General features: G+C 33.3%; 1 protein-coding gene across 2 annotated transcripts in view; it reads left to right on the forward strand.

Moving 5' to 3' along the window:
* GPCPD1 (glycerophosphocholine phosphodiesterase 1) overlaps nt 1-24,102 on the forward strand; it is a 54,902-nt gene that overhangs the window by 13,813 nt on the left and 16,987 nt on the right. For both annotated transcript variants that reach the window (XM_037495010.2, XM_054696506.1), the window contains exons 5-14: nt 5,587-5,662; nt 7,514-7,555; nt 9,166-9,289; nt 12,525-12,756; nt 14,594-14,756; nt 15,069-15,201; nt 16,252-16,306; nt 18,528-18,620; nt 22,522-22,599; nt 23,200-23,239. In XM_037495010.2, the coding sequence (XP_037350907.1) occupies nt 5,587-5,662; nt 7,514-7,555; nt 9,166-9,289; nt 12,525-12,756; nt 14,594-14,756; nt 15,069-15,201; nt 16,252-16,306; nt 18,528-18,620; nt 22,522-22,599; nt 23,200-23,239 (1,036 nt within the window). The remainder of the gene's footprint in view (nt 1-5,586; nt 5,663-7,513; nt 7,556-9,165; nt 9,290-12,524; nt 12,757-14,593; nt 14,757-15,068; nt 15,202-16,251; nt 16,307-18,527; nt 18,621-22,521; nt 22,600-23,199; nt 23,240-24,102) is intronic.

Here is a 24,102-nt window from a genome sequence, read left to right on the forward strand (position 1 = left end):
ATGTTTGTTTTTTATCTAGTTTGCAGTTTTATAAGCAAACTTACTTCTTTGAAAAATAACTAATTTGTTTGAAACATTAAAAGTAATATGTGTTTGTTTTGATCAAATAAGGAAAATAGAACTCTAGATTAAAAACATTTTAGTACCAAAAAGCAGAGTAACACTTCCAAAACAAAAAGCAAAAAGCACTTCAGAGGCAGACAGTGTCTGCAGTGGAATTGTTAAAGACTAATAGTAAGTATGTTCTGCAATGTTCTTATCATGAAATTAAGTTTTAATGATAAATAAATGTTCTTGAGAGTTGTGCATTATCTGTAACTTTGGTGAATTAATAAGCAGTTGCAAGGATTTTTCTTTTTGTTTCTTTTTAAAAATTCCTAAGTGGTATACATATATTTAGAAGCATATATAGCCAGCTTTAAGGGAATAATTGTTTTTAAAAATTATTTCACAGCAGCCATCACTTCGTGGCTGCTTAATTCCTGTCAAAACTGAAGTTGTTCCTCTTAGATTTTTTTCATCGATGACATTGTTAGAGCAGGATATTTTCTAAAATCCTTTTAGAGTGTATTTTAATTCTGAATCTGCTTGCTCACAATGATTTTTCTTATTTTGGGATCATTTTCATATTTAGAAAAGAAAAAAGTTGGTTTTCAATGCTTACTAGCTGAAAGGATTGTTTTCCTTCAAATTGTTTACCTTTGAGCACAATGTGCTGCATGTGAATGAAGGTTTAGGTAGGAGTTTAGGAAGCAAACATGAATTAGATCTTTAAAAAAAAATTAATTCCCATTGGGAGGTCGTTGAGCACTGTTACATGTAAAAATTGCAAGCAGCCACTATTATCTCATTCTCTTAGCCACCATTTTAAAAAAAGAAAAAACTGACAAACCCACTTCAGCTGTCTTTTGCACCTATTACGTTTCTTATTCCAAGAATATGTTGTAAATACTCAGTAATTAAACTTAAGCTACAATATGGTTGATCATTATGTTGGCTTATCTTGACAATAGTGTCACTTTAATGGCTTATGGAAAGATCATCTATTTGGCAGAGGGGCTATCCCTTCTGTAAAATTTTTCAATATAAATTAAGCAATTGTTTATAGACACATAGGTCATAGCACTCATAATACTGAAAGTTTATTTGAGGATCCTGACATGTGGAATTTAGCTTTGTAACAAGAAATCAACCAAATTTTACTCAAAGGTCTGTTTGGAAAAGAAAAATCATGATTCCTTTGGGCATAGTTTGCTAAAGTAAGACTATTGTCAATACAGGTCAAATTAAGCCAACCTGGAGTATTTTTCCTTTTCATTAAAAATGTAACCAAAAGCAGAAAATCAGCCAAAATGCCATTTTGAAAAAATTGGCAAGTCTGCTTACAGTAAAAAACAAGTTTTTCCCCTTGTAATACTTGCAAAAGTTTACAGTATGTGTTGGTGAGTGTGTTTCTTTAAGTAGGTGCTCTGTATCGTGTACACATGTACCGTGTGATGCAGGGGCTGCCATGGTAAGTATGTTTTTCATGGACTAGAGTAAATAGCTACATAAAATCCCATGCATATAGCTAGAATTTTTTTTTCACACCTGCCAGCTTAAAGTGACACTTCTATTCTCTTAAAATATGGTGGCTTTTTTTAAGTGAAACATTTTTAATAGAAATAATTATGAAACTTTGTTTCAGTTGTTCATTGTGAAAGATAGAACAAATGTGCAAGGAATTTTAAATCATGAAATATGTAAATTATTGGAATATATTATGATTATAAAGAATGATAGGAAAGCAAAGTAATTATAAAGCATTGAAAAGCTGAAATGGATAATAAGATTAATTTTACTGGATCAAAAGTTTAAGGAGGTAGTCCACCCCAAGCAGTTGTAGAGCCTAACCTAAAAAATCTTGTAATCTTGAACAAGTCACTTCATCGTTGGATTTCAGCTTCCTCATCTCTCAAGTGAGGGATTTGAATTGTGAATTTCTTAGGTTTCTTCATTGTTAAAATTTTATTGTAAATAAAATTTTGCCATTCATATTTTCTCTTCCATATTTTGCATATTTTTTTCAGTTTAGAAGTTGAGTCTTCAAGTCCTTCTCTTAATTTTTCACAGCTACATTTTCCTTATACTTTGTAGAATTAGAATGAAGTATGAATATGTTCAATTTTAAAATAACTATGTATAATAAATTGAAAAATTATCTTATTTAAACATAGCAGAAGGAGGTGGTATAGTAGGTATTCCTGGAATGAAAACATTGGCATGAAAAAAAAAAAAAGAAAACATTGGCATGATTTTGTAGATAGCCCATTAATTTCACATCTTCCCCAAAGGTAATTTTTGAATTAACATGTTACTTAAACATTTTTTAAAAATCTATGTTCACCCCTCTTGCAACTGAATTAGGGATATACTTAATTCTGTGATGTTAGCCCGTTTCTCATTTTATTGTTTTTAAAGTTTTTCCTTCATTTCAGTGGAAATAGCTCTTTATTTTTCAGTAACATATCTCCCTAATTTTTATAGGTGTTAATACTCATAGATTCGTTACAAACATGTTCTTTTATTTTGTTCTTAATCTCCCTTGATTTTCATTTAAATCCTTTAACAAAAACATCGGTCATGTGTGGTAGGCACATCATTGTTTGCTTTTAGAATAGCCCAGGTTATCATTTTGTACAGTCATCTTAATAATACAATTCTCTGGATGCTAAATACTATATCAGAGATGTCTATCAGCCTAACTTTCTTTGCTTTATTCATTCCTAGGTAGCTAATTTTATTGGTCTTATTAAAAATAGTAATTTTTAAATAACATAGGTCTGGCCTCTGACATTATAGGTAAAATTTCTTCAGTGCTCCTTTACATGTGCATTTTTTTCAAAATTGTAAAAGAAAACAATTTTTTTAAAAGTTCACATTTTTAGTTTTCATGTTTGGTAGCAGTGGTATTACATGATTAGTTTGTAATTTTGCTTGGTGGTTTGTTAAAAAAAAAAACCCATCCCTTTCTACATGTTGGATAATCTGTTTATTTCTCTTAGTGCTTCATGTAGTTGAGTGATATCACTACTTAAGAAAGGGATGGGTAGTAGATACAATTTTAAGTTATCTGTTGAACTGGCTCCTTTGCGCTTCAGATACTCCATTCTATATTTAATATATTTAAGGGTTTCATAAAAGGCAGCCTTTTATGGAATGGAATTGTTCTATTTTTTAAAATCTAGAAGCATGAGTTATTACATTTAGCATAGTAAAAGAATTGTGTATTTTGAAATTATTGATGAGGTTTTTAATTTCCCAATGCTTCAGTTATAAAATTTTTTTAAAAGCTTCAGTAAACAGAAATTTAAGAGTACCTTCTAAGGTTTATTAAAGTAGTCCTAACAATTTTGGAAATTCATTGTATTTTAAACCTTGGTTCATTTTTTTAATATTATGACTCTATGTACCAACCAACAAGGACTTGTATTGTAAATAGTAGATACAATTTTAAGTTATCTGTTGAATTGGCTCCTTTGACTGCTCCTCAAATACTCCATTCTGTTCCAGCCATGGTGGTTTTATACTGTGAGATTATAGGGAGTTTGTTACTAAAACAGATGATGGTTGAGTTATTGAAATAAATTACTTTTAAAGTATGTTCCCTATCAGATATTTAATCCACAGGACTGTTACTACATGAATAAATATAGATACTGCCATCAATACTTTGTAAAGTTCCTCTGACACCTGAATTAATACAAAAATAAGCTGTCTCCTTTCCTCTATCCAGTTTGTATCACCACTGACTTTTTATATATCCAGCACCCTTTCAACTCACCTATGATAGTAACTTTTATAAGATTAATGATCCATACTACCTTACCATCTTTGTAGCAAAGAGGATTTGGGGGGAGAGTGTGGGGACATGAGAGAAGTGAAAAAAGGAAAAAGGTTAGTTCTTTCTGGCTGCTTGTTACTGCAAATAAACATCCTTCCTATTTTTAAGTTATGCATTTGCCAACGTGACAGGAAAAAGTCGTAGAAAAAAATAAATAGCATTTTAGGATTACATGTATCTCATTTTCTTAGTATAATGGAAGTGAAAATCACCATATTTTAAGTGCAGTTTCACATATACCTTTTAAAAAATGTCTACTCAGTCTCTTGATTCATAAGTGAACCCTTACAACAAGGAGATAGATATTCGAGAAAATGAGCATTTCCCGTATTATCCCAGAATTAATGATTTGAGTGAATGATGCTGTTTCAGTTTTCAAGCTTCTAAAATTTACTAGTTTTCAAGAAGATTTTAACCTCTGGTTATTTTAAGTGACAGAATTATCTGTGTAATTTGTTTAATGTGCCTAATTTGTTACACACTTACTTGTTATTTGGCGCATTTATTCTTAAATGTCATAGAAGAGTATTTAAGGCCATTTAAAGGTATACCATGTATAAAGATAAGTTTGTATGTTCCTGACTTTTTAAGAGTATAATATATACCTAGAAAAGGGTATATATGAAAATGTTGGTAGGGGTTATTCCTAAGGGTATAATAATGATTTTTGGTTTTTTTCTTTTTGCTTCTCTATATTTTACTAAAATTCTTCAGAAAACCTGTTAAAGAAGAAAAAATTAAAATGCCTTCTAAGGTTACAGTTTGAACTTTTGCTTTTAGAATGTATATTTGAGGGTTTCATTTTGGTATGCAAGTTCAATTAGTCAATTATTAAATGAAGGAAAATTAGAAATCATTTTAATACTTTAGTCCTTTAGATGTATATGGAGAGATTTTGTTCATAGTTTATTGTTTTTAAATTGCTGTAGATACTATCAGCAACATATAAGATTTTATTTTGTTAATAAGAACTTGATAGCAGAAGACAGTATTAGGAATTGTCACACCCTATGATTTTATAAACTCTGTAAGAATAAACTGGGTGTTAGTTCCCCTTTTATCAAATTTGTTCAGATTTACCCATATATGTCTCCTTTCTTTTAGGGTTTTCTGTGCCCTTTAGAAACACTGATTACTATGAAATGAGAAATCTGATGTTCTTCCTATTATCTTCTTAACTCTTAAGTATATATAATGAAGAACTTTATCATGCCCTCTAGTTCCTTGAGTAGATTGTGATAATTGATTTTACTGTTCCTACTACCATAGAGTTTAGGGTTTCCACTAACACTTCAAGAACTGCTTAAGATGGATAATTTTTCCAGTAATACCAGTAACACCAAACAGAAAGTATATTTGGTGCTAATTTTGATATGTTGCAGAATTAGTGTCAGTTAAAAGTTAAATTTTATTTGAAAAAATTGAGGATTGTAGGCAGCTACAACACTGGGTTTAAGACAGTTTTGTGTGCCAGTTCATCTCATTTTTCTTTGTTCACTGCCTCACCCTCATTTTCTTCCAGCACTCATCATGTTTTGTGACCTGGTACATTCCTGATATTTGGCATATAATATCGATATTAACAAGATTAATCTCTTGGTTTCATATTTAGAGTAAGACTTAGACCACAAACATCTTATGGAGTCATGGGTAGAAAATAAGATATAAGAAATTATTGCAGACGTTTAACTTTTAAATTGCAGACTATCGGTGGTCCATGTCAAGTCATAGTTCACAAGTGGGAGACTCATCTACAACCACGATCAATAACCCCTTTAGGTATGGGCATTAACTGCATCTGTTTGAGGCATATGCATAAAGTTACTAATATGCTACACAATGGCTTAGTGGGGTCTAGTAAAATTTTATTCTAAAATTTAAGGTCAATGTATTGTCAGTACTACAAATTTCACTTAGTATTTTATGGATCTTTCAAAACTAAACAATGCTTAATTGCCTTTCTTTATAAACTTTATTAGAAATGCTTGCCTAGTTATTTAACTTTCTCGGGTTATATTGATTTATTATGGAGCATTTATTTTCATTTGCAGTAGTAACAGTTTATGTAAGATGTTGTTATTCTTGACTAAGCATCCATGACTTTGATTACTTGCTCAGAAGACTTAGAGAACACTTGAGCAAAGAATCCAAAACAAGATTCTTTTTTTTTTTTTTTTTTGCATACTGAGAGTACTGGAATAAGTTTTTCTATTCTTTTTTTAACTAGTAAATACTCAAATGAGCTTTTATGAACAAATTCAAATTTCTTGGTTGTAGCAGATATATTTTCCTCCTAATGTACTTAAATACTATGCTGGCTGTGTTAAAATTCATACTCAAGATAGCTTTTTAAAAAACAGTCTTCAGTTATCTTCTGCCAAAAAAATGGCATTTCTCTCTATATAATTTTTAAAAAATTTCTTTCCCATATTGCGATTAAACTTTGAAGTTTACTTTATGTAGTTTAAATTACTCACTTGGATTCATCCATAAATTGACTGAGTTTTAAGAATTGTATCTTTTTAGTTTCTAGAGAAAATTAGAATTTAAATATACTAAGTGGCTTGCTAACTACTAGCTTAGATTAGAAAGTAATGAAAGATTCTGCTTAATCTTGTAGCGAGGACACATATCAAGCAAGGACAGATATTTGATTCCATCCTCTTTATTGGATTTCCTTTCTGTATATTTTAATATATTTTTAATAGTGTATATTGAATTTTTATGATAGTATAGAATTACAGTAGTCCCATATTGAGGGTGGAAATTATTAGATATTAAGCATTTAAAAAATAATTTGCATTTGAAGCATCTTGCAGCTAAATATATATTTTTATTGTGAGAATTGGGGCTGTTTTGTTTCTGGCTTTTTAAAAAGAAATTTCATGCTTTTGGAAAGGATAACTTCTAAACTTAATTACATGAATCTACCAGGGACTCTTTATTTGAAACTTTCACACTTAGTTTGACAAATATTTCAAACTTATATTTAAAGTAAATTGGGAAAGAAAATAGTAGGGAAGATAATTTATATTATACTGAGTGAGTGGGGCTTTACAGCTTTTCTCATTTATTTAAAATTTCTGTTAGAAGGAAATGTGCTAGCATTTTTCTTTTAGTAGTTCCTCACAGCTCTGAAACACAGGTAAGTTTATGCTGTTTATAAAGCTTAACTGGCTATAGAAAATAGTTGGGCTTCATGGAGAATTACATTTTAGTTATGTTCAGAATAGGACTACATAAGAATAAGCATTTTAATTGTGCCAAGAACTTTGGTTTGAAAAAATCAACCAAGAGATAACACTGTCCAGCAACCTGTCAGTCTCATGTATTGGTGGGTGTAGAAGTTTGTTCCAGTGCCTCTAGAGTCACCTCTGAGGAGTTTTCTTTCTCTTCCTTATAAATCTTGTGTAATCACTAAAAGTATGTAAGAACTATGACTGTCTGATAGATTCCTTAAGTGGAAATTCATTATTGAGGGCTACAATAAATATGCTTATTCACCTTGGGCTGCTTTTAAATTTTATATTCAGTATATTTTTTAAATCCGTAAGATGGCTAATTTCTCAGTTGCTCATTCTGTATACATCATGAATTTTAACTAGGTTTTCTATTTTCCTTCAATTCTAGAAAGTGAAATTATTATTGACGATGGACAATTTGGGATCCACAGTAAGTGAGACTGAGTTTTGAAAAAATTTACTGATACGTTTGAAATGTTACTTTGTATTTCATTAGAAACAGGGATGTATGACAGAACATGATATTGAAAATAAAGACTATATCCATAAATGAATACATTCCATTAAATAATTTATGCTTATATAGTTTATCTTTTTGTTTTTTATTTGGTGATTTCAAGTATGTGAATTCATAGAAAAGTAGTATGCTTAGCTATTAACTAATATCATCACTTAAAAACTTTTATGTTTGAAAGTGATATTAATGGTTCTAAACATTTACTGTGAAAAATTACTTTTAAGCTAAGTTATGCATTTTGTGTGTTTTGTATATTCATATCCAGTAAAATCCAGGTAAAACTGAATGTTTTAATCTAATTGAGTCTTTAACAATTGATTTACAGCAGAGTAGGAAATCCTTCACTTTTGAGTATTTTGAAAACGTTATGTATTCTTATACTTTTCTGCTTCAGTAAATATTTTATCCTGAGGATTCCAGTTTTCTTCAATGACTAGAATTTGCCATGTATCCTGCTTATCATGCTAAACTGCATTTTTATTTGAGATTCTCCATTGTAGTGGTCAAAAGGTGTAAGGAGGATGGACAGAATGTGTGCTTGCACTGACTCTAACCAGAGATAAATTACTGATCACTAGTTTGCTTTCCTGTTGAGTGCAGGAAGGCCTGAATGTTTTGGGTGTGGTTTTACTTCATACGTATATTCCTGCACACTTTAGAAATGTACATGCTCTGTCGGTATTTGGATAGAAATTTAACTTCTTTTCCTTAATTTTATTTGGGATTATTTATATTACATCATAAGATAGTCTTAAATATTCCAGTTGTTTAGTGTTTTAGACTTTTGTCCTCTTTTATATACCAAAGATTATATTTATGCTACATGTTTTAGAGAGCAGTAGTTGTCTCATATTTTTAGCTGTAATACAGCATTTTAAAGTTATACCTAAGAAGTTTCTTGACTTTTTTAAAGTGCAGATGATGAAAAACTTAGGTTCAAAATAGGTGACAGCTCTTTGGTATTTATGAAAATTTTATTATCTATGTTAGCATGTAAGTAAGTTTAAGTTAAACAGTGATAGTACAGTGTTGTCACAATCATGCAGTTTATTAATGGTAGAATATATAAATGTGAAAATACAGATTTGACTCACAATTTTGTTTTTGCCTTCTTGTATCTCAGCCCCCAGCACTAGTGGCATAACTAGTTTTGGCTGAGTATATCAATTGACGCTTTGGAAGTATAATAACGATCCTCAACGGAACAGCTGCTAGGTTAGATGACAATTTGAAATATGTGTTCTTTCTGAAAAAGTTTTGTATTACTTTAATTATGGATTCAATTGGGTATTTTAATTTACTTGAGTTATTGAAATATGACTATTAATATTCATTTAACTTTTTTCTCCCTACTTCATATAAACGTTTTTCAGTGAAAACTTTAAGACTTACTTTAGAAATACCACTGATATGTAACTTCAGTACATTAAAATGTGAATTGGAATTGCCAGTGTGTATTGTACTTATTGGATTGTTTCAAAAATATATATAGTAATTATTGTTGATCATATTTACTCTGCCAGATGGTGTTGAGACTCTGGATTCTGGATGGCTGACATGTCAGACGGAAATAAGATTACGTTTGCATTATTCTGAAAAACCTCCTGTCTCAATTACAAAGAAACAATTAAAAAAATCTAGATTTAGGTATGACCATGTGTATTTATTACTTAGGCCATTTATTTTCACTAATGTATATTTTTGATACATTTGGTTTTAGCCTTTAAGTGTATAAGTTGAGAAAATAACACATTTATAAAATAATGTCACATTTTCTAATAATATCAGGGTCTTGTGATACTGGGTTGCTTCCCCACCTCAGAGTAATGGTTACATATTCTTATGTTAGTCTTAGTAAAGCTGGAAATTTTTGCTTTTATATAAATAAATTATTTTCAAGTTTATGTTTCCTTGTAGTTTCTAAAATTTGTTACTATAATAGTAAATAATTTGTTTTTTAATTAATATAGTAGAATAGTTTTTGTGCTTAGGGGAGGATGACAGAGAGAAAAATGATTGTTGAAAATATGTCAGTGTCCTAAACTTTCCAGTGTTGTGAAAATGTAAAACTACTTCATAAAGAAAGGTAGCAGTTATTATAGCAATTCCAGATTAGATTCTTTTTAAATCTATATTAATTTAAGAAGTAGATATCAAGTTTTGTGTAAATAGCTAGAGAATAAGAAACTTTATTTTTCTTCCATGTCATCATACACACCTTGGAATGAACTGGCTTCTTAGTGACCCAGGCAGCCCTATCTTTTGAATTTTTGTAATTTTGTAACTGAGAGTTCTAAGTCTTGATATATTATGCATCCTTTTCTGAAAAATTGTCAGGGCTGGGTTGAAAGACCATTTTTTAGTAAGTGATATAATTAATAATACAGTACTTAGTACCTTTACAATAACATTCATAATGGTTTTGCAGTTTGTAAATCTATAGCTGTTTTATAGTAACTGCTTAAATATTATAGTCCTCAATCATAAAATGCTTAAGGAGAAGGATAGATAGTATTGACTAGTCCTTTGCATTGGTTGTTCTGAGTATATAAAAGAGGTTTAGGCCTGTCTTCTTTCTGTGCATTACCTTTTCTAGGTCTCTGCTTCTGAGAAACGGGGGTAATTGGGCCACATGGCTAATCTGCAAGATCACTTTGACCTCCCAAGATTCTCTGAGCAGTTAGATATCCATAATTGAGTAATTTATATATCTACATGTTAAAAAAGCAATTTTTTTTCCCCAAAGATTTATTTATTTATTTATATAAGCACTGGGTACAGTCAGAAGCACAGGAGGGTGAGGGGATTCACCAGAGCCAGAGCGGGGAACAGAACAGGCAGACTGAGAAATACACTGCTGAGGAGAGCAGTGGGTGTGACATAAGAGGTCTGCACACCATGTGGGCCCCTCGCCAGCAGCCGGGGATCAAAGCGGCGCTGCAGAGGCTGCGGGCAGCATCACAGCCCAGCACTCAACCGCTGCGCCACCAGGGGAGGCCCCCCCCAAAAAAGCAAATTTTTAATAACTGTAAAATGTCTTTTTTGTATAAGACCTTGAAAATAAAGATAGAATATAAAGCCCTGGTTAGTTGGGATTATTAGGGATTTTTTCCCTTGAAGAAATGAGTAGATAATTAATGGTTGGAGTTGTGATTGACTTGCAGATACATACGTGAGTCCTGTATAGTTCTTGTTTGTGTATAAATCACTTAGAGTGCTTGTATATATTACTGTGTGCTTAAGCTTAAATTGGATCTTTTTTTATACTGTACTTACTTGGGCTATACAAATAAATAATTCCTATTGAATTACATATATGTGTGTATATTACATCTTCGTGTGTATATATACATATGCATGTATATTATGTATACAAGCATCCCTTTTAATAGATTCCACCAATAAGTGGAAAACAATGTCTCTTTATGATAGACAGTAACATTTATATAGCTCTTTGAAGAAAATCTTTATTATAAATAAACTCTTTCATAGAATTTTAAAGATAATTTAAATGTAAATTTTGAGGTTTTTGTAGATACACTTTGTTGACATAGTAACTGTTTTCTTTCATTTCTTGCTTGCCTATTACTGCTAGCCATTTGTAATCTATCTTCATATCCTAGGAGAGAATATTTGTTCCTTGAGGCTCACCCACAGAATCATTTGTCCAGAACTTTTACTAGGAGTTTGGTTTCTAAGACGAGATGATGAATTTTATTTGGATTATTAGTGCTACTGTTGATACTACACAACAATATCACTAATCAAGTAATCTATGTAGATGTCCTGTCTAGGAGAATTCAGAATTATGTGCCTCTAAGACAAGCCTCAGCAGTGGTTAGAAGCAGGAATTCATGTGGAGAACAAGCCAGACCCACTCATACAATTCCCTTACTTGTATTATAAATCAATCCCATTTACATCCATAATGATAAGTGTTCATAGCTTAACTGTTAGTCTTTATAATAACATTACTCTCAATTGTAATGGTATTAAAATTGTTTATATACATTTCAGTTGGTGTAGGAAATAGTCTTGAATTAAACTGACTTTATGGCATGCCACATAATTGCTCTTCATTAGAAATAGATTTATCTTTGTGACCTTATGACTTTGGGAATTAGCCCTTCTTTTTAGCACTCTGATACTTTTATAAAAGTTTTAGACTTTTGGGCCTCCCCTGGTGGCTCAGCGTTGAGCGCTGCCCGCAGCCTCTGCAGCGCCAGTTCGTTCCCTGGCCAACAGCAAAAGTCCCCCCCCCGCCCCCAAAAAAAAGTTTTAGACTTTTGGCGTATTCACTTTTTCATTTAAAAAGGATATATACATAAAATATGCATACATATAAATACATATATTTTAAAATAATGCTTTTCTTTAATAGTGGGCTTTTCAAAAAGTACCTGGACTTATTTTGGTAAAATAGAAGAAAGGGGAATTTTTTTTTTATTTATAGCCTACATCTCTTAATAGTCTTTAATGCACAATACCAGAATATAAGTCAATTTTGTACTTATTTTATATACACACTTAAAAACATTGAAACTTCTCAAAAGAAATGACATAGCCAGTTATAAATGAGGTAATAGTAAATATCTCTTTAGATTAATTTTTTAAAGAAACTGAATTCATGAAAACTACCTTAGGTATAATGAGCACTTGTCTTGTTTAAATACATTGTAGTAATATTGTAGATAAAAAATAGCATTATATAAAACATACCTAATTGTTAGCCTATAATACGTGCAGACTTGGCATAATATTTATTTTTTTATTTGAAGATTTAGATATTCAGGAAACTGTTAAATTTAAGATTTAGTTAACATTTGTGTACGTTTTCTTTCTGTCACTTTTTGTATTACATTTTTCTTTTCCTTTTCTGCAGAGTAAAGCTGACGCTCGAGGGTCTGGAGGAAGATGACGATGATAGGGTGTCGCCCACTGTTCTTCACAAAATGTCCAATAGCCTGGAGATATCCTTAATAAGTGACAATGAGTTCAAATGTAGGCACTCTCAGCCAGAGTGTGGGTATGGCTTACAGCCTGATCGTTGGACAGAGTATAGCATACAGACAATGGAGCCAGATAACCTGGAACTCATATTTGATTTTTTTGAGGTAAGCAATTTTATCACTGTAGGGAATTAACAAAGAATGCATTCATGAACTTATTTTCACATGTTTTGATTTTTATTTTTGTCTAATTTATATAAAGCCGTGAACATGACAACTTTTGGGGTGTTTATTCCATTTTACTTTTTTTTTATACTTCTAAACCTCTATACTGTTTTTCCATTTTGGTGACACCAACAGTGGAGAAAGGTTCTTTTTTTCTCCACCTCCTTGGCAGCACTTATTCTTGATTTTTTGATAGTAAACATTCTAGCCATTGTGAGGTGAAATCTCATTATGGTTTTGATTTGCATTTCCCTAGTGATAACTGTGTAGAGAATCTTTTCATTTGTGTTAGCTAGCTATGTATCTTCTTAGGTGAAGATTCTCTTCCCATTTTTAACTTTTATTTTGTTGTCTTGTGTGAGTTGTTTATATATTTTAGATATTAAATCCTTACCTGATAGATAGATCGCAAATACCTTGTCCCATATATAAGCTGCCTTTTTGTTTTAATTATGGTGTCTTTTCTCTGCAGAACCCTTTTAGCTGATACAGTCCACTTGTTTTTATTTTTGTTTCTCTTGCTATTGGAAATGATTCCACAAAGACATTACTAAAATTAATGTCAAAAAACTCTTTACCTATGTTATTCTTGGTGTCAAGTCTTATATTCATATCTTTAATCTATTTTAAGTTGATTTTAGTATATATAGTGTAAGATAGTGACTTAGTTTCATTCTTTCACATGTGCTGTCCAGTGTGAAGACTTTTCCTTTCTCCATTGTGTGCTCATGGCTCTTTTGTCATAAATTAGTTGCCCATACACGTGTGGTTTTATTTCTGGGCTCCCAACTCAGTTCCATTGATCTGTGTGCCTGTTTTTATTCCAGTACTGTACTGTTTTGATTATGTAGCTTTGCTGGCAGGGACCATGATAGCTTTATTTTTGTTCTTTTTTTCCTCAGACTATTTGAGGTCTTTTGTGATTCTATACAAATTTTAAGATTTTTTTTTTGTTGTGTTTCTGTGAAGAATGCCTTTGAATCTGTTTGTTTTAGGTTGGCTGGCCATTTTGATGATACTGATTCTTTCCATCCGTAGGCATGGAATGTCTTTCCATTTCTTTGAGTTTTCAATTTTTTTCAATAGTGTCTTATTGTTTTCAGTACAAAGGTCCATTACTTCTGTAGTTAAATTTATTCCTAGGTGTTTTATACTTTTTTTTTTTTTATAGAGGCATGTTTTATTTGTTTGTTTGTTTGTTTATACATTCATTGGGTACAGTCAGAAGCATGGGAGGGTGAGAGAATTCACCAGAGCCAGAGCGGGGAGCAGAGCAGGCAGAAGGACCGAAGTACACTGCTGAGGGGAGCAGCGGGCGGCAGGAGAGGTCTGCGCGCCATGAGGGACCCTCCTCCGGTGGCCGGGGAGCAGCCGGGGATTGAACCGGCACTGCAGAGGCTGCGGGCAGCCTCGCAACCCAGCGCTCAACCGCTGCGCAACCGGGGAGGCCCTATTTTATACTTTTTGATGTGATTGTAAGTAGTATTTTTTCCATCATTTCTATTTCTGCTAGTTCACTACAGAAATACAGCAGATTTTTGAGTATTGATTTGTGGCCTGCAATTTTTCTGCAAGTCAGCAGAATTATGATTTTAAAAAGTTATATATAAAACAAAGAAACAATCAAAATTACCTGAATATAAATTTGACTTTTTTTTAACAGTCTTCCTCCTTAGACTATTGACTTTAATGGAGTTTTTTCATCTTTACATGGAAAAGATTAAAGTATAAGAATTCAGGTTATTCTAAACCTCTTTTTTTTTTTTTTTTTTTTAAGGAAGATCTCAGTGAACATGTAGTTCAGGGGGATGCCCTTCCTGGACATGTGGGTACAGCATGCCTCTTATCATCTACCATTGCTGAGAGTGGGAAGAGTGCTGGAATCCTTATTCTTCCCATCATGAGCAGAAATTCCAGAAAAACAATAGGGAAAGTACGAGGTAAGCCTGGAGAAACAGGGTGGCCCTTTATAAATAAATAGAGATCAGTTAGAATTTTAATTAGTTTCAAAATGAACTTTTGAGAATAGTAAAAATTAAATAAGAATTACTTTTAGAATATTAACTAAAACAAAAACAGTGGGGGGACATTATTAAATTTTCTGGAAGCTTTAAACCAATTTCCTTTTGCTTTTTTTCTATTTGGTAGCAATTGATAAAGCTAGGTTGAGTGGAATTTAAATGTAATTGATCTTATGGCCTTTTTAATCATCTTCATTTTTTCCTTTCCTCCCCTCTTTTTTCCTACAAAAGTTGACTATATAATTATTAAGCCATTACCAGGATACAATTGTGACATGAAATCTTCATTTTCCAAGTATTGGAAGCCAAGAATACCATTGGATGTTGGACATCGAGGTGCAGGAAATTCTACAACAACTGCTCAGTAGGTTTAATATTTGAGTAGTTTTAATATTTGACTGCTCATACTTGATGAGGTTACATTGATTATCTCACTAATGGTCAAGTGGTCCTTTTATTGTTAACCCTGGGATTTATATGTAACTTGGTAATTGGGGTTCCCAGTTCAAATTAAGTAGAGACCAGCTTTCTCCTAAGATTCTGGTTAATCTTTTTAATACTCTGTTGAGTTGCTAGTGAAACAGACATTAAAAAGTCAGGAGAGAGAGTGTGATGAGAAAGTCAGCCTCATGGGGCCTCCCTGATGGCACAAGGGATTAAGTCTTGGCACTATAAAGCAACCCACAGCCACTGCAGCACGAGTTCAATCCCTGGCCAGGGAGCTACCCGCATGGCTCAGCAGACCTTCCTGTCTCTCCTGCTTGTCCCCTCAGCAGTGTGTTTCAGTCACTCTGCCTATTCTGCTCCCCATTGTCTCTGGTGAATTCTCCCACCCTCCCCACATCTCTGACCTACACCCCAGTTCTTGTATGCATAAATAATCTTTAAAAAAAGAAAAAAAGAAAAAGTCAGCCTAGTGGCATCAGTGTGTGTGTGTGTGTGTATGTGTGTGTTGTGGTCCTGACATGTTGCTCTCTCTAGGTCTCAGTTTCCTCATCTATTTCAAGATACTGTTTCCGTACTTTGATCTGTTGGTGTGTCAGACTTTTCCCATTCCCTGAATCTACCTAAAAGTATTATGTCATCTGAAGCATCATCACAAAAAACAAGTTTCTATGTCTCTACTTCATACCATTGCAAAGGCTGGTTTTCCTTAATCAGTCATCTCACTTGGGGAGATATGTGTGGTGTAGGATGTGTCTATATTCAATTTGTAAATCTCAATAATCATTTATGGAATAAATGTACACACCAACCAGGTAATAGTCTCAATCTTTTCAGGGGGAGGGTAGCAAAATTAGCCTCAAAATAGAGAGTAAAAACTATATCTGTTGTTGAAAATATAGTTGGCTTCTTTATTATATTTGTTTGTTTATCAGATTGATTATACTTCTGTATGTTTCTTCTCTTTCAGGCTTGCTAAAGTTCAAGAAAATACTATTGCTTCTTTAAGAAATGCTGCTAGTCACGTAAGTGTACCTTTCTTTTTAAAAAGAACTCAGGGGCCTCCCCGGTGGCGCAGTGGGTTGAGCGCAACGCTGTGAAGCTGTCCGCAGCCTCTGCGGCGTGGGTTCGATTCCCGGCCAGCCAGGGAGAATCCCACATGGTGAGGCAGACCTCTCCTGTCACACCTGCTGCTCCCCTCCACAGTTATTTCAGTCCGTCTGCCTGTTCTGCTCCCTGCTGTGTCTCTGGTAAATCCTTTCACCGTCCCATGCCTCTGGCCTGTACCCCAGTTCTTGTATAAAAATAAAATATAAATAAATAAATAAATAAAAAGAACTCAGTCTAAAAGTAGAGCAGATGTAGAAAAACATGGTTCTGAGGAGTCTACTTCAGTCTGTAATGATAGGTTAAATGAGGTAGTATTTATGTTTCTTCTGGATATGTTTCTAAGTGAAGATGAAATTTTTTTAGGGATTTGCATTTAGATTCATGGTGAAGATGGAGATGGATGGCAATGGAATCATAAACAGCTTTTTTTGAGATAAAAAATTTTGAGTGGGGCAAGAAAAATACTCCCACTAAACATTGGTTTCATCAGCTGAATAATGTGCTCTACTCAGATACCCATTTTAGGAATAATACTTATAGAAGGATTTGATAGCGATCTTTTATAACACTTAAAAAGTCTATTAGTTTATATTCTGCATATGCATACCAACTCGATTAGTTTAAACTTCTTAACTCTTCATCCAATTCATTATAAAGAGTTAATGTCTGTTTTCTTAAACTTTCTGTCTTTTTAGCAACTCGACATTAAAATCAACATTCCTGTAACTTTGCCTATCCAACACTTCACCCTTACCCCACCTCTTCCTCTGTACCTGACTATAAAATCTCGTGCCAAAAGTTATACTGGGGGAAAATAGAGGAACATCTCATTCTTTATTTCTGTTTTCCACAATATATTCTACATATCTTTTTTTTTTTTTAAAGATTTATTTATTTACACATACAAGAGCTGGGGTACAGGCCAGAGATGTGTGGGGGGGGAGCGGGAAGAGAGGGGGTTCGAGGATTCAGCAGAGACAGAGCAGGGAACAGAACAGGCAGATTTACTGAGGTATACTGCAGAGGGGAGCCCCAGGCCAGACAGGAGAGGTCTGCTGCACCATATGGGTTGCTCCCAGGCTGGCCGAGGGTTGAACTCGTGCTGCAGAGGCTGCGGATTTCTTCATAGTGCGGTGCTTAACCTCTTGGGCCACCAGGGAGGCCCATATTCTACATATCTTAACTTAGTCTTTTTAGAAATAGTTTAGCAAGTAAACTTGATTAGTCATGTGTTTAATTTTATCATTTATTTGAGCAAACATCTGTTCTAAACCATTTTCATTTTTAACAACTTTTGAAGATGGAATATATATTTTACAGTGTTTTTAGTTTTAAGTTATGGTTTGCTTGGCGGATTTTTCCCCTTAGTGGTAAATAAGATAATGATACATTTTATAATACATAACATCTTAGATTGATTTATAGTAGTTTGTTATTTTATTGTTTTAAAGTATTAATACTGTATAGTTTTATTTTTATGTTGAAAGGATGGCATTAAATGTATTAATATGTTGGCCTATAGATCATTATTTGAAACCAGTTTTAGTTTATTTACTAATATGTCCCTGTTAATGAATTTTCAGGGACTTTGTACTTTTTGAGAATGGATTTCATGAAGCCTTTTACTTCTGTAGTCTAATGAAATTATGGCTCATCACATTTTGAATTGTCTTATTTTAGTTATTTAATGGCTGGTTTATTTTAATGTTAGAAATATCTCTGAAGAAGTTTTGGTGTATTGGCTTACTTCTTAACACTCACATGAATCTTGGGATCAAGTTTTGAAGTTTTATCTCAGTAAAATTACTTTCTGAAAGAGTGATATTATGTAAAATTATACATTTAGACTAATAGAAAACTAATTCAAGGGTGGTAGGGTTTGTTCTACCTAGTAGAAATGATTTTTGTTATTGATAGAATAATAATTGATATTATTAATAATAGCAATAATAGAAGGAGCTGTTACCAATTTAGAAAAGCTTGAAGGATAGCATTAAATAATTCATGAGGAATATTTTTGTTTTTGTGGACAGATCTGTAATTTTACACTGACAAAAGGTTTCTTATATCCTTGTGGTTTTAGATGTATTGGGGCTATATAATTTTTTCAAATATTGTTTCCCTTATTTCTGTTAGGGTGCAGCCTTTGTGGAATTTGATGTACATCTTTCAAAAGATTTTGTGCCTGTGGTGTATCATGATCTCACCTGTTGCTTGACTATGAAAAAGGTATGTTTAAATTCCTTCATTTTAAACTGTCGTAGTTAAATAAAAGATTTAAAAACTCTTTCTTCATATGAAAAAATGTTCAACATCACTTTTAATCAGGAAAATGCAAACCAAAACTACATGAGATACCATCTTACACCAGTGAGAATGGCATATATTAAAAAAACTAGCAACAACAAATGTTGGCAAGGATATGGAGAAAAAGGAACTCTCCTGCACTGCTGGTGGGAGTGCAAACTGGTCCAACTGCTGTGCAGAGCTGTGTGGAGGTTCCTTAATCTGCTAAAGATGGAACTTCCATATGATCCAGCAGTTCCACTCCTAGGTATTTACGCAAAGGAGACAGAAACATTAATTCAAAAGAGCACCTGCACCCCTGTGTTTATCACAGCACTGTTTACAATAGCTAAGCTATGGAAACAACCCAAATGCCCAAAAATAGATGATTGGATCAAGAAGATATTGTACATATACACAATGGAATATTATTCAGCAATCAAAAAAGATATACAATTTGCAGCAACATGGATGGAGCTGGAAGGGATCATGCTCAGTGAAATAAGCCAGAAAGAAAAAGAAAAATACCAGATGGTCTCACTCATAGCAGGAATTTAGAAAACCTAAATAAGGGATCGGGAAAAAGACTAAATATAATAAAGTAAAAATCAAAATCAACAAGCAATTATAAACCAGAGACACACTACAGATGGAGGAGAAGGGAGTAGGATCCAAACAAGGGTGGTGGGAATTGTATGGGGACTGTGACCAACATGAAAATGCATACATTGTGCAAAAATGAAAAATGGTGTAAAAAAATACATAAAATAGAAAAAATAAAATAATAAAAGATCTTAAAACTAAGATGCTTGTTATACGTTTAATAAGTAGAGATGATCAATTAATTTTCTTGGTGAATTGTTGCGAGTTCTTTCCTCAAGCTCCTTCAACATTGAGAGCATGAGAAAAAGGAGTATTAAAATTACCTAGAGTAGGGTCTTTATTGCTTTATTACATTATTCAACAAAAGGACATTCCAGGTTGTTCCTGTATTAGTCTGCTGTTGTTTATGTATTGAGGCAGGGAAGGAAACTATCAGTGTTTGTTTTCTAAACACTCTTCTATTTCATCTTCAGTTTTTTTCTCAATGGGATATTATGATTTCTTTCACTCAAGGGGGAAAGAGTCACATAAAAAATAAAATTGAAAAAATGCTTTGTTGTCAGATAGTGGAGGGCCTCAATAAACGGGGTTTAGCCCTGAGAGCTATGGAAATTGAAACAATTTTGTGTCAAAAAGGGAAACATTCAAATTAAACTTAAAGCTTAATAATTTGGAACCTGATATAATAGGAATTTAAGCAATTAGAGGCTGGATGCAAAGGGAGCAGTAATGCTGTAAACCTGAACTAGAGTGGAGATAGTGAGAATGGAGAGGAATACAAGATAGAGAGGTCCAGAAGGAGATTCAAAAATGAATTATTTTACCGTATGTTTATTTATTATACATACTTTAAACATAACAATACATGCTACAAAAAAAAATTGTTGGGCCTCCCTAGTGGCGCAGCGGGTTGAGCGCCACGCTGTGAAGCTGTCCTCAGCCTCTCCAGTGCGGGTTCAATTCCAGGCCACCTGGGGAGAAGCCCACATGGCGCCGCAGACCTCCCTCGTCTGCCTCTCAGCAGTATCTTCAGTTCGTCTGCCTGTTCTGCTCCCCGCTCTATCTCTGGTGCATTCTGTCACCCTCCCGCGCCTCTGACTATATCCCAGTTCTTGTATAAATAAATAAATCTTTTTTTAAAAAAAAAAAAAGACTTGTTAAAATATTTAACTGTCAAGAAAGTGTAATGTTATAATACATGTTCATAGAATATGCATTTAATTTCTTAAAAATTGTATTTGCTGTTCTTGTACAAACATAGTTGTGATGATTATATAGTTCCTAAACTTCAGTGTACGTTTAACCAAGTGACTTCTCAAAGTGGGAGAACTCATTTGACATTTCCTTTAAAATTTTTTGTTGAAGTGATTTTAAAATGAAGGCTAGTATGTTGACATCTGTTAACACTGCACCACAGGCATTGCATGTTGCATTATAAATATATGACAAGAACACCTGGTTCTGCCTCCTAGTGAATTCTAATCAATCATATGGAGTTTGGATTATTATGATACATAGAGAAAAGGAAGGACCCTATGATTCTATGAAATGGTATTAGGAGATGGAAGGAAGGAGATACACTATTTTGATGACAGTAGAATAAGTTAATAGAATGGAACAGTTTTTTTTTTTTTATTGTAGGGGAATATTAATATAAAGCTAAATGAAAAGGGATAGAGAATGGTAAAGGATCTGACTCATTTAAGATTGGGGTTAATGAATCTGGTTGTAATTTGCTTCTAAAAGTGAAGAGTATTACTGATCCCCTGTTATCAGACTTTGTCTTGCTCTTAAATTGAACCTTGATGAATTAATTGGGGAATGAAAGTAATGAATTATATATATTTAGGTTAAGTTTTAAATTGGTATTTTTCTTATAAAACCAATTCATTTTCATTATGAAAGTATAGGTGGTTCAGAAAATTATGAAATTAAAAATTAAATCTTCCTTTTCTCCTTCTCCACTTCCTCTTATTAAGTTTATATCCTTCCAGAAAAACTTTATACATAAAGCCTTTATACAGGCTCCTACTATATGTATGAATGGATATAAATGTAGTGGATTTTAGTATATTTGCTGGATCAGTGATTTATTGGTGGTAGATAAACTCATTTCCTCAAGATAGTGTGATAATTGGCATGGTATTAAAATCTAATATATAATTTGTCCATAGAAAAAAGGTTTATAATAGAGTTCTCACCCTATTATACTCATAATATAGTGTCTTATTATACCCATTATATTCTATTATACTCAAATAATAGAGCATATTATATATATTATATATGAGTATAGTAGAGTATCATTGCTCTCAGCTAATCACATAGGTTTTTATGACACTTGATTTCTGTGTTTTTTTTTTTTTTTTTAACAAATTTTTTTTTAAAGATTATTTATTTATTTATACAAGCACTGGGTACAGTCAGAAGCGCGGGAGGGTGAGAGAATTCACCAGAGCCAGAGCAGGGAGCAGAGCAGGCAGAAGGACTGAAGTACACTGCTGAGGGGAGCAGCGGGCGGCAGGAGAGGTCTGCGCGCCATGTGGGACCCTCCTCCGGTGGCCGGGGAGCAGCCGGGGAGCAGCCGGGGAGCGAACCGGCGCCTCAGAGGCTGAGGGCAGCCTCGCAACCCAGCGCTCAACCGCTGCGCCACTGGGGAGGCCCTTGATTTCTGTGTTTTAAATAACTTTTAAGTAACTAAACTTAAAAGGTTTAGAAAGGTTTAGAAACTTACTGATAGAAATTAATCCTTATATAGCACTTGTTTGTTGGCTTACTAATCACATAGTATGGATATGTCAGGTAAAATGTACACAGCATGACAGGAAATAGGGGAAATGACTGGCAAATGTCTTTGTTCTCAGCTGTGTCTTCAGTGCCATAGTTTCCTCCCAGCTGTTTTTTTTTTTTTTCCTTCCTCTTTTTTTCCCTTCTTATTGTTCTCACCTACATTAAAAACAAAAGTCAGGGGGCCTCCCCTGGTGGCGCAGCGGTTGAGCGCTGGGCTGCAAGGCTGCCCACAGCCTCTGCAGCACTGGTTCATTCCCTGGCCGCTGGCGAGGGTCCCACAAAAAAAAAGTCAAAATTTAAGAACTGGGAGGATAAGAAGAATTTCCCCTGTGTGGACAACTACAGCCACCAAATGGTTATTTTCACATGTGTGTAAATTGTGATGCTAGGTCTGTGTAGTGTAAATATTCAGTAGTAATATGGGATGTTTTGTCTTTATTTTCCTTTTTAGAAATTTGATGCTGATCCTGTTGAATTATTTGAAATTCCAGTAAAGGAATTAACATTTGACCAACTGCAGTTGTTAAAGGTAGTAATAGTAACATAAAATATAAGTTATCCTTTAACTTAAGGGCTATTTGTACTTGCCTGTATATGGTAATACTCTCTTTGCGCATGGAGTTTACTGTGTATTCAAAATGGGTAGAATAACATGCTTTGGTTTTCTGTTCTATTGGGGAAAATGGGTTTGAGCTAATCCATCTGTCTTCTTTAACAATTTCCATGGATCCTTTTAGTTTTATTCCTGAAGGGGCTAGGCCTTAGGTCTTTATAGGCCAAAGGGGCTAACCTCCTCATCCAGAATCTTAGATTGCCTCTGGTCTGTATAGCCTTTTATTTGGCACGTTTGTACAGTTGCCCTTTTATATTATAGTTGGTTTTAACATATGTAGAAATAAAAGATCTCTGTAGTTTTATTATACCATATAACTTTGTACGATCATCGTCCTTTCCCATCAAGATACCTAGATAAATGTGGTCAGTTGAGTATAAATTGTTTCCTGACAAATATTTATATTCTGTCTTACTTTGGATTATGATCTTCTGTGTAATTGTACTTCTCACCATATCTTCAAAAACAGGCTTTTTTCTCATTGCCTTTTGTATGTGTGTGTATGTTTTTTCCTAGCTCACTCATGTGACTGCACTAAAATCTAAAGATCTGAAAGGTATGTACTCATGGAAACAGTTTTCACTTTGTAGTTAGCATATTTAGGATATTTTCATGTCCATTTTAACATACTCTTGGCCATTTTAATGACTATATTGGGCTATTAAATGTAATTCTTGTTGGTGAAGACTTACTGATTTTCAAGTGCGTATATGCTCTGTGTAATAGTAACCATGATTGTAAACTTTGAGTTTCCTCAGATTGATGACCAAAGTTCTTTCTAATTTTGTACCTATGTGTCTTTCTAACCATATTAACCACTGCAAAGTAGAAATATATCAAATTTAGAATCTGGCTCTAGCATTTACTGTGACGTTGGGAAGATTACTTGACTTAGCCACTCTGTGTCTCAGTTTCCTCAATGCTTGTCCTGCCTATAAAATCTCTTTGTAATTCCACTTTAATTTCAGTTCACAAAGAACTTAGTAGTCTGTACCATTCATTTCAGTCTTAATGTTATCATTTTTTAATCCTTTAATTTTACATCTCTCCTCTCTCCCCAGCTAGAATGTTAACATTTCAAGAAAATGTTTTTATAGTCCCAGAGACATTTATAGTACTCTACATATAGTAGGTATTCCATAGATGTTTATCTGTAGTTACAATAAGAAAATAGTTTGAATGCCTTTATGAAGAAATTAGAAAGTGCTAAATGACCACAAATTATCCATGGAGAATAAGTATGACTTTATAGACTTGTAGATATTTTATCACTATTTACAGTAAAATTTTTACCTTTAACTGAATCACCTTGAAAAATTTTACATGATTTTAGTCTTTGAATTTGTGTTAAGACAGGTTTTTTTTTTTTAAAGTTTTTTTTCTCTCTTGAAAAAATTCTTGGGTTTCAAGATACAATGT

Source organism: Talpa occidentalis, unplaced genomic scaffold (genome assembly GCF_014898055.3).
Source record: "Talpa occidentalis isolate TD23 unplaced genomic scaffold, MPIMG_talOcc4v2.1 talOcc4.10, whole genome shotgun sequence".
Taxonomy (NCBI): domain Eukaryota; kingdom Metazoa; phylum Chordata; class Mammalia; order Eulipotyphla; family Talpidae; genus Talpa; species Talpa occidentalis.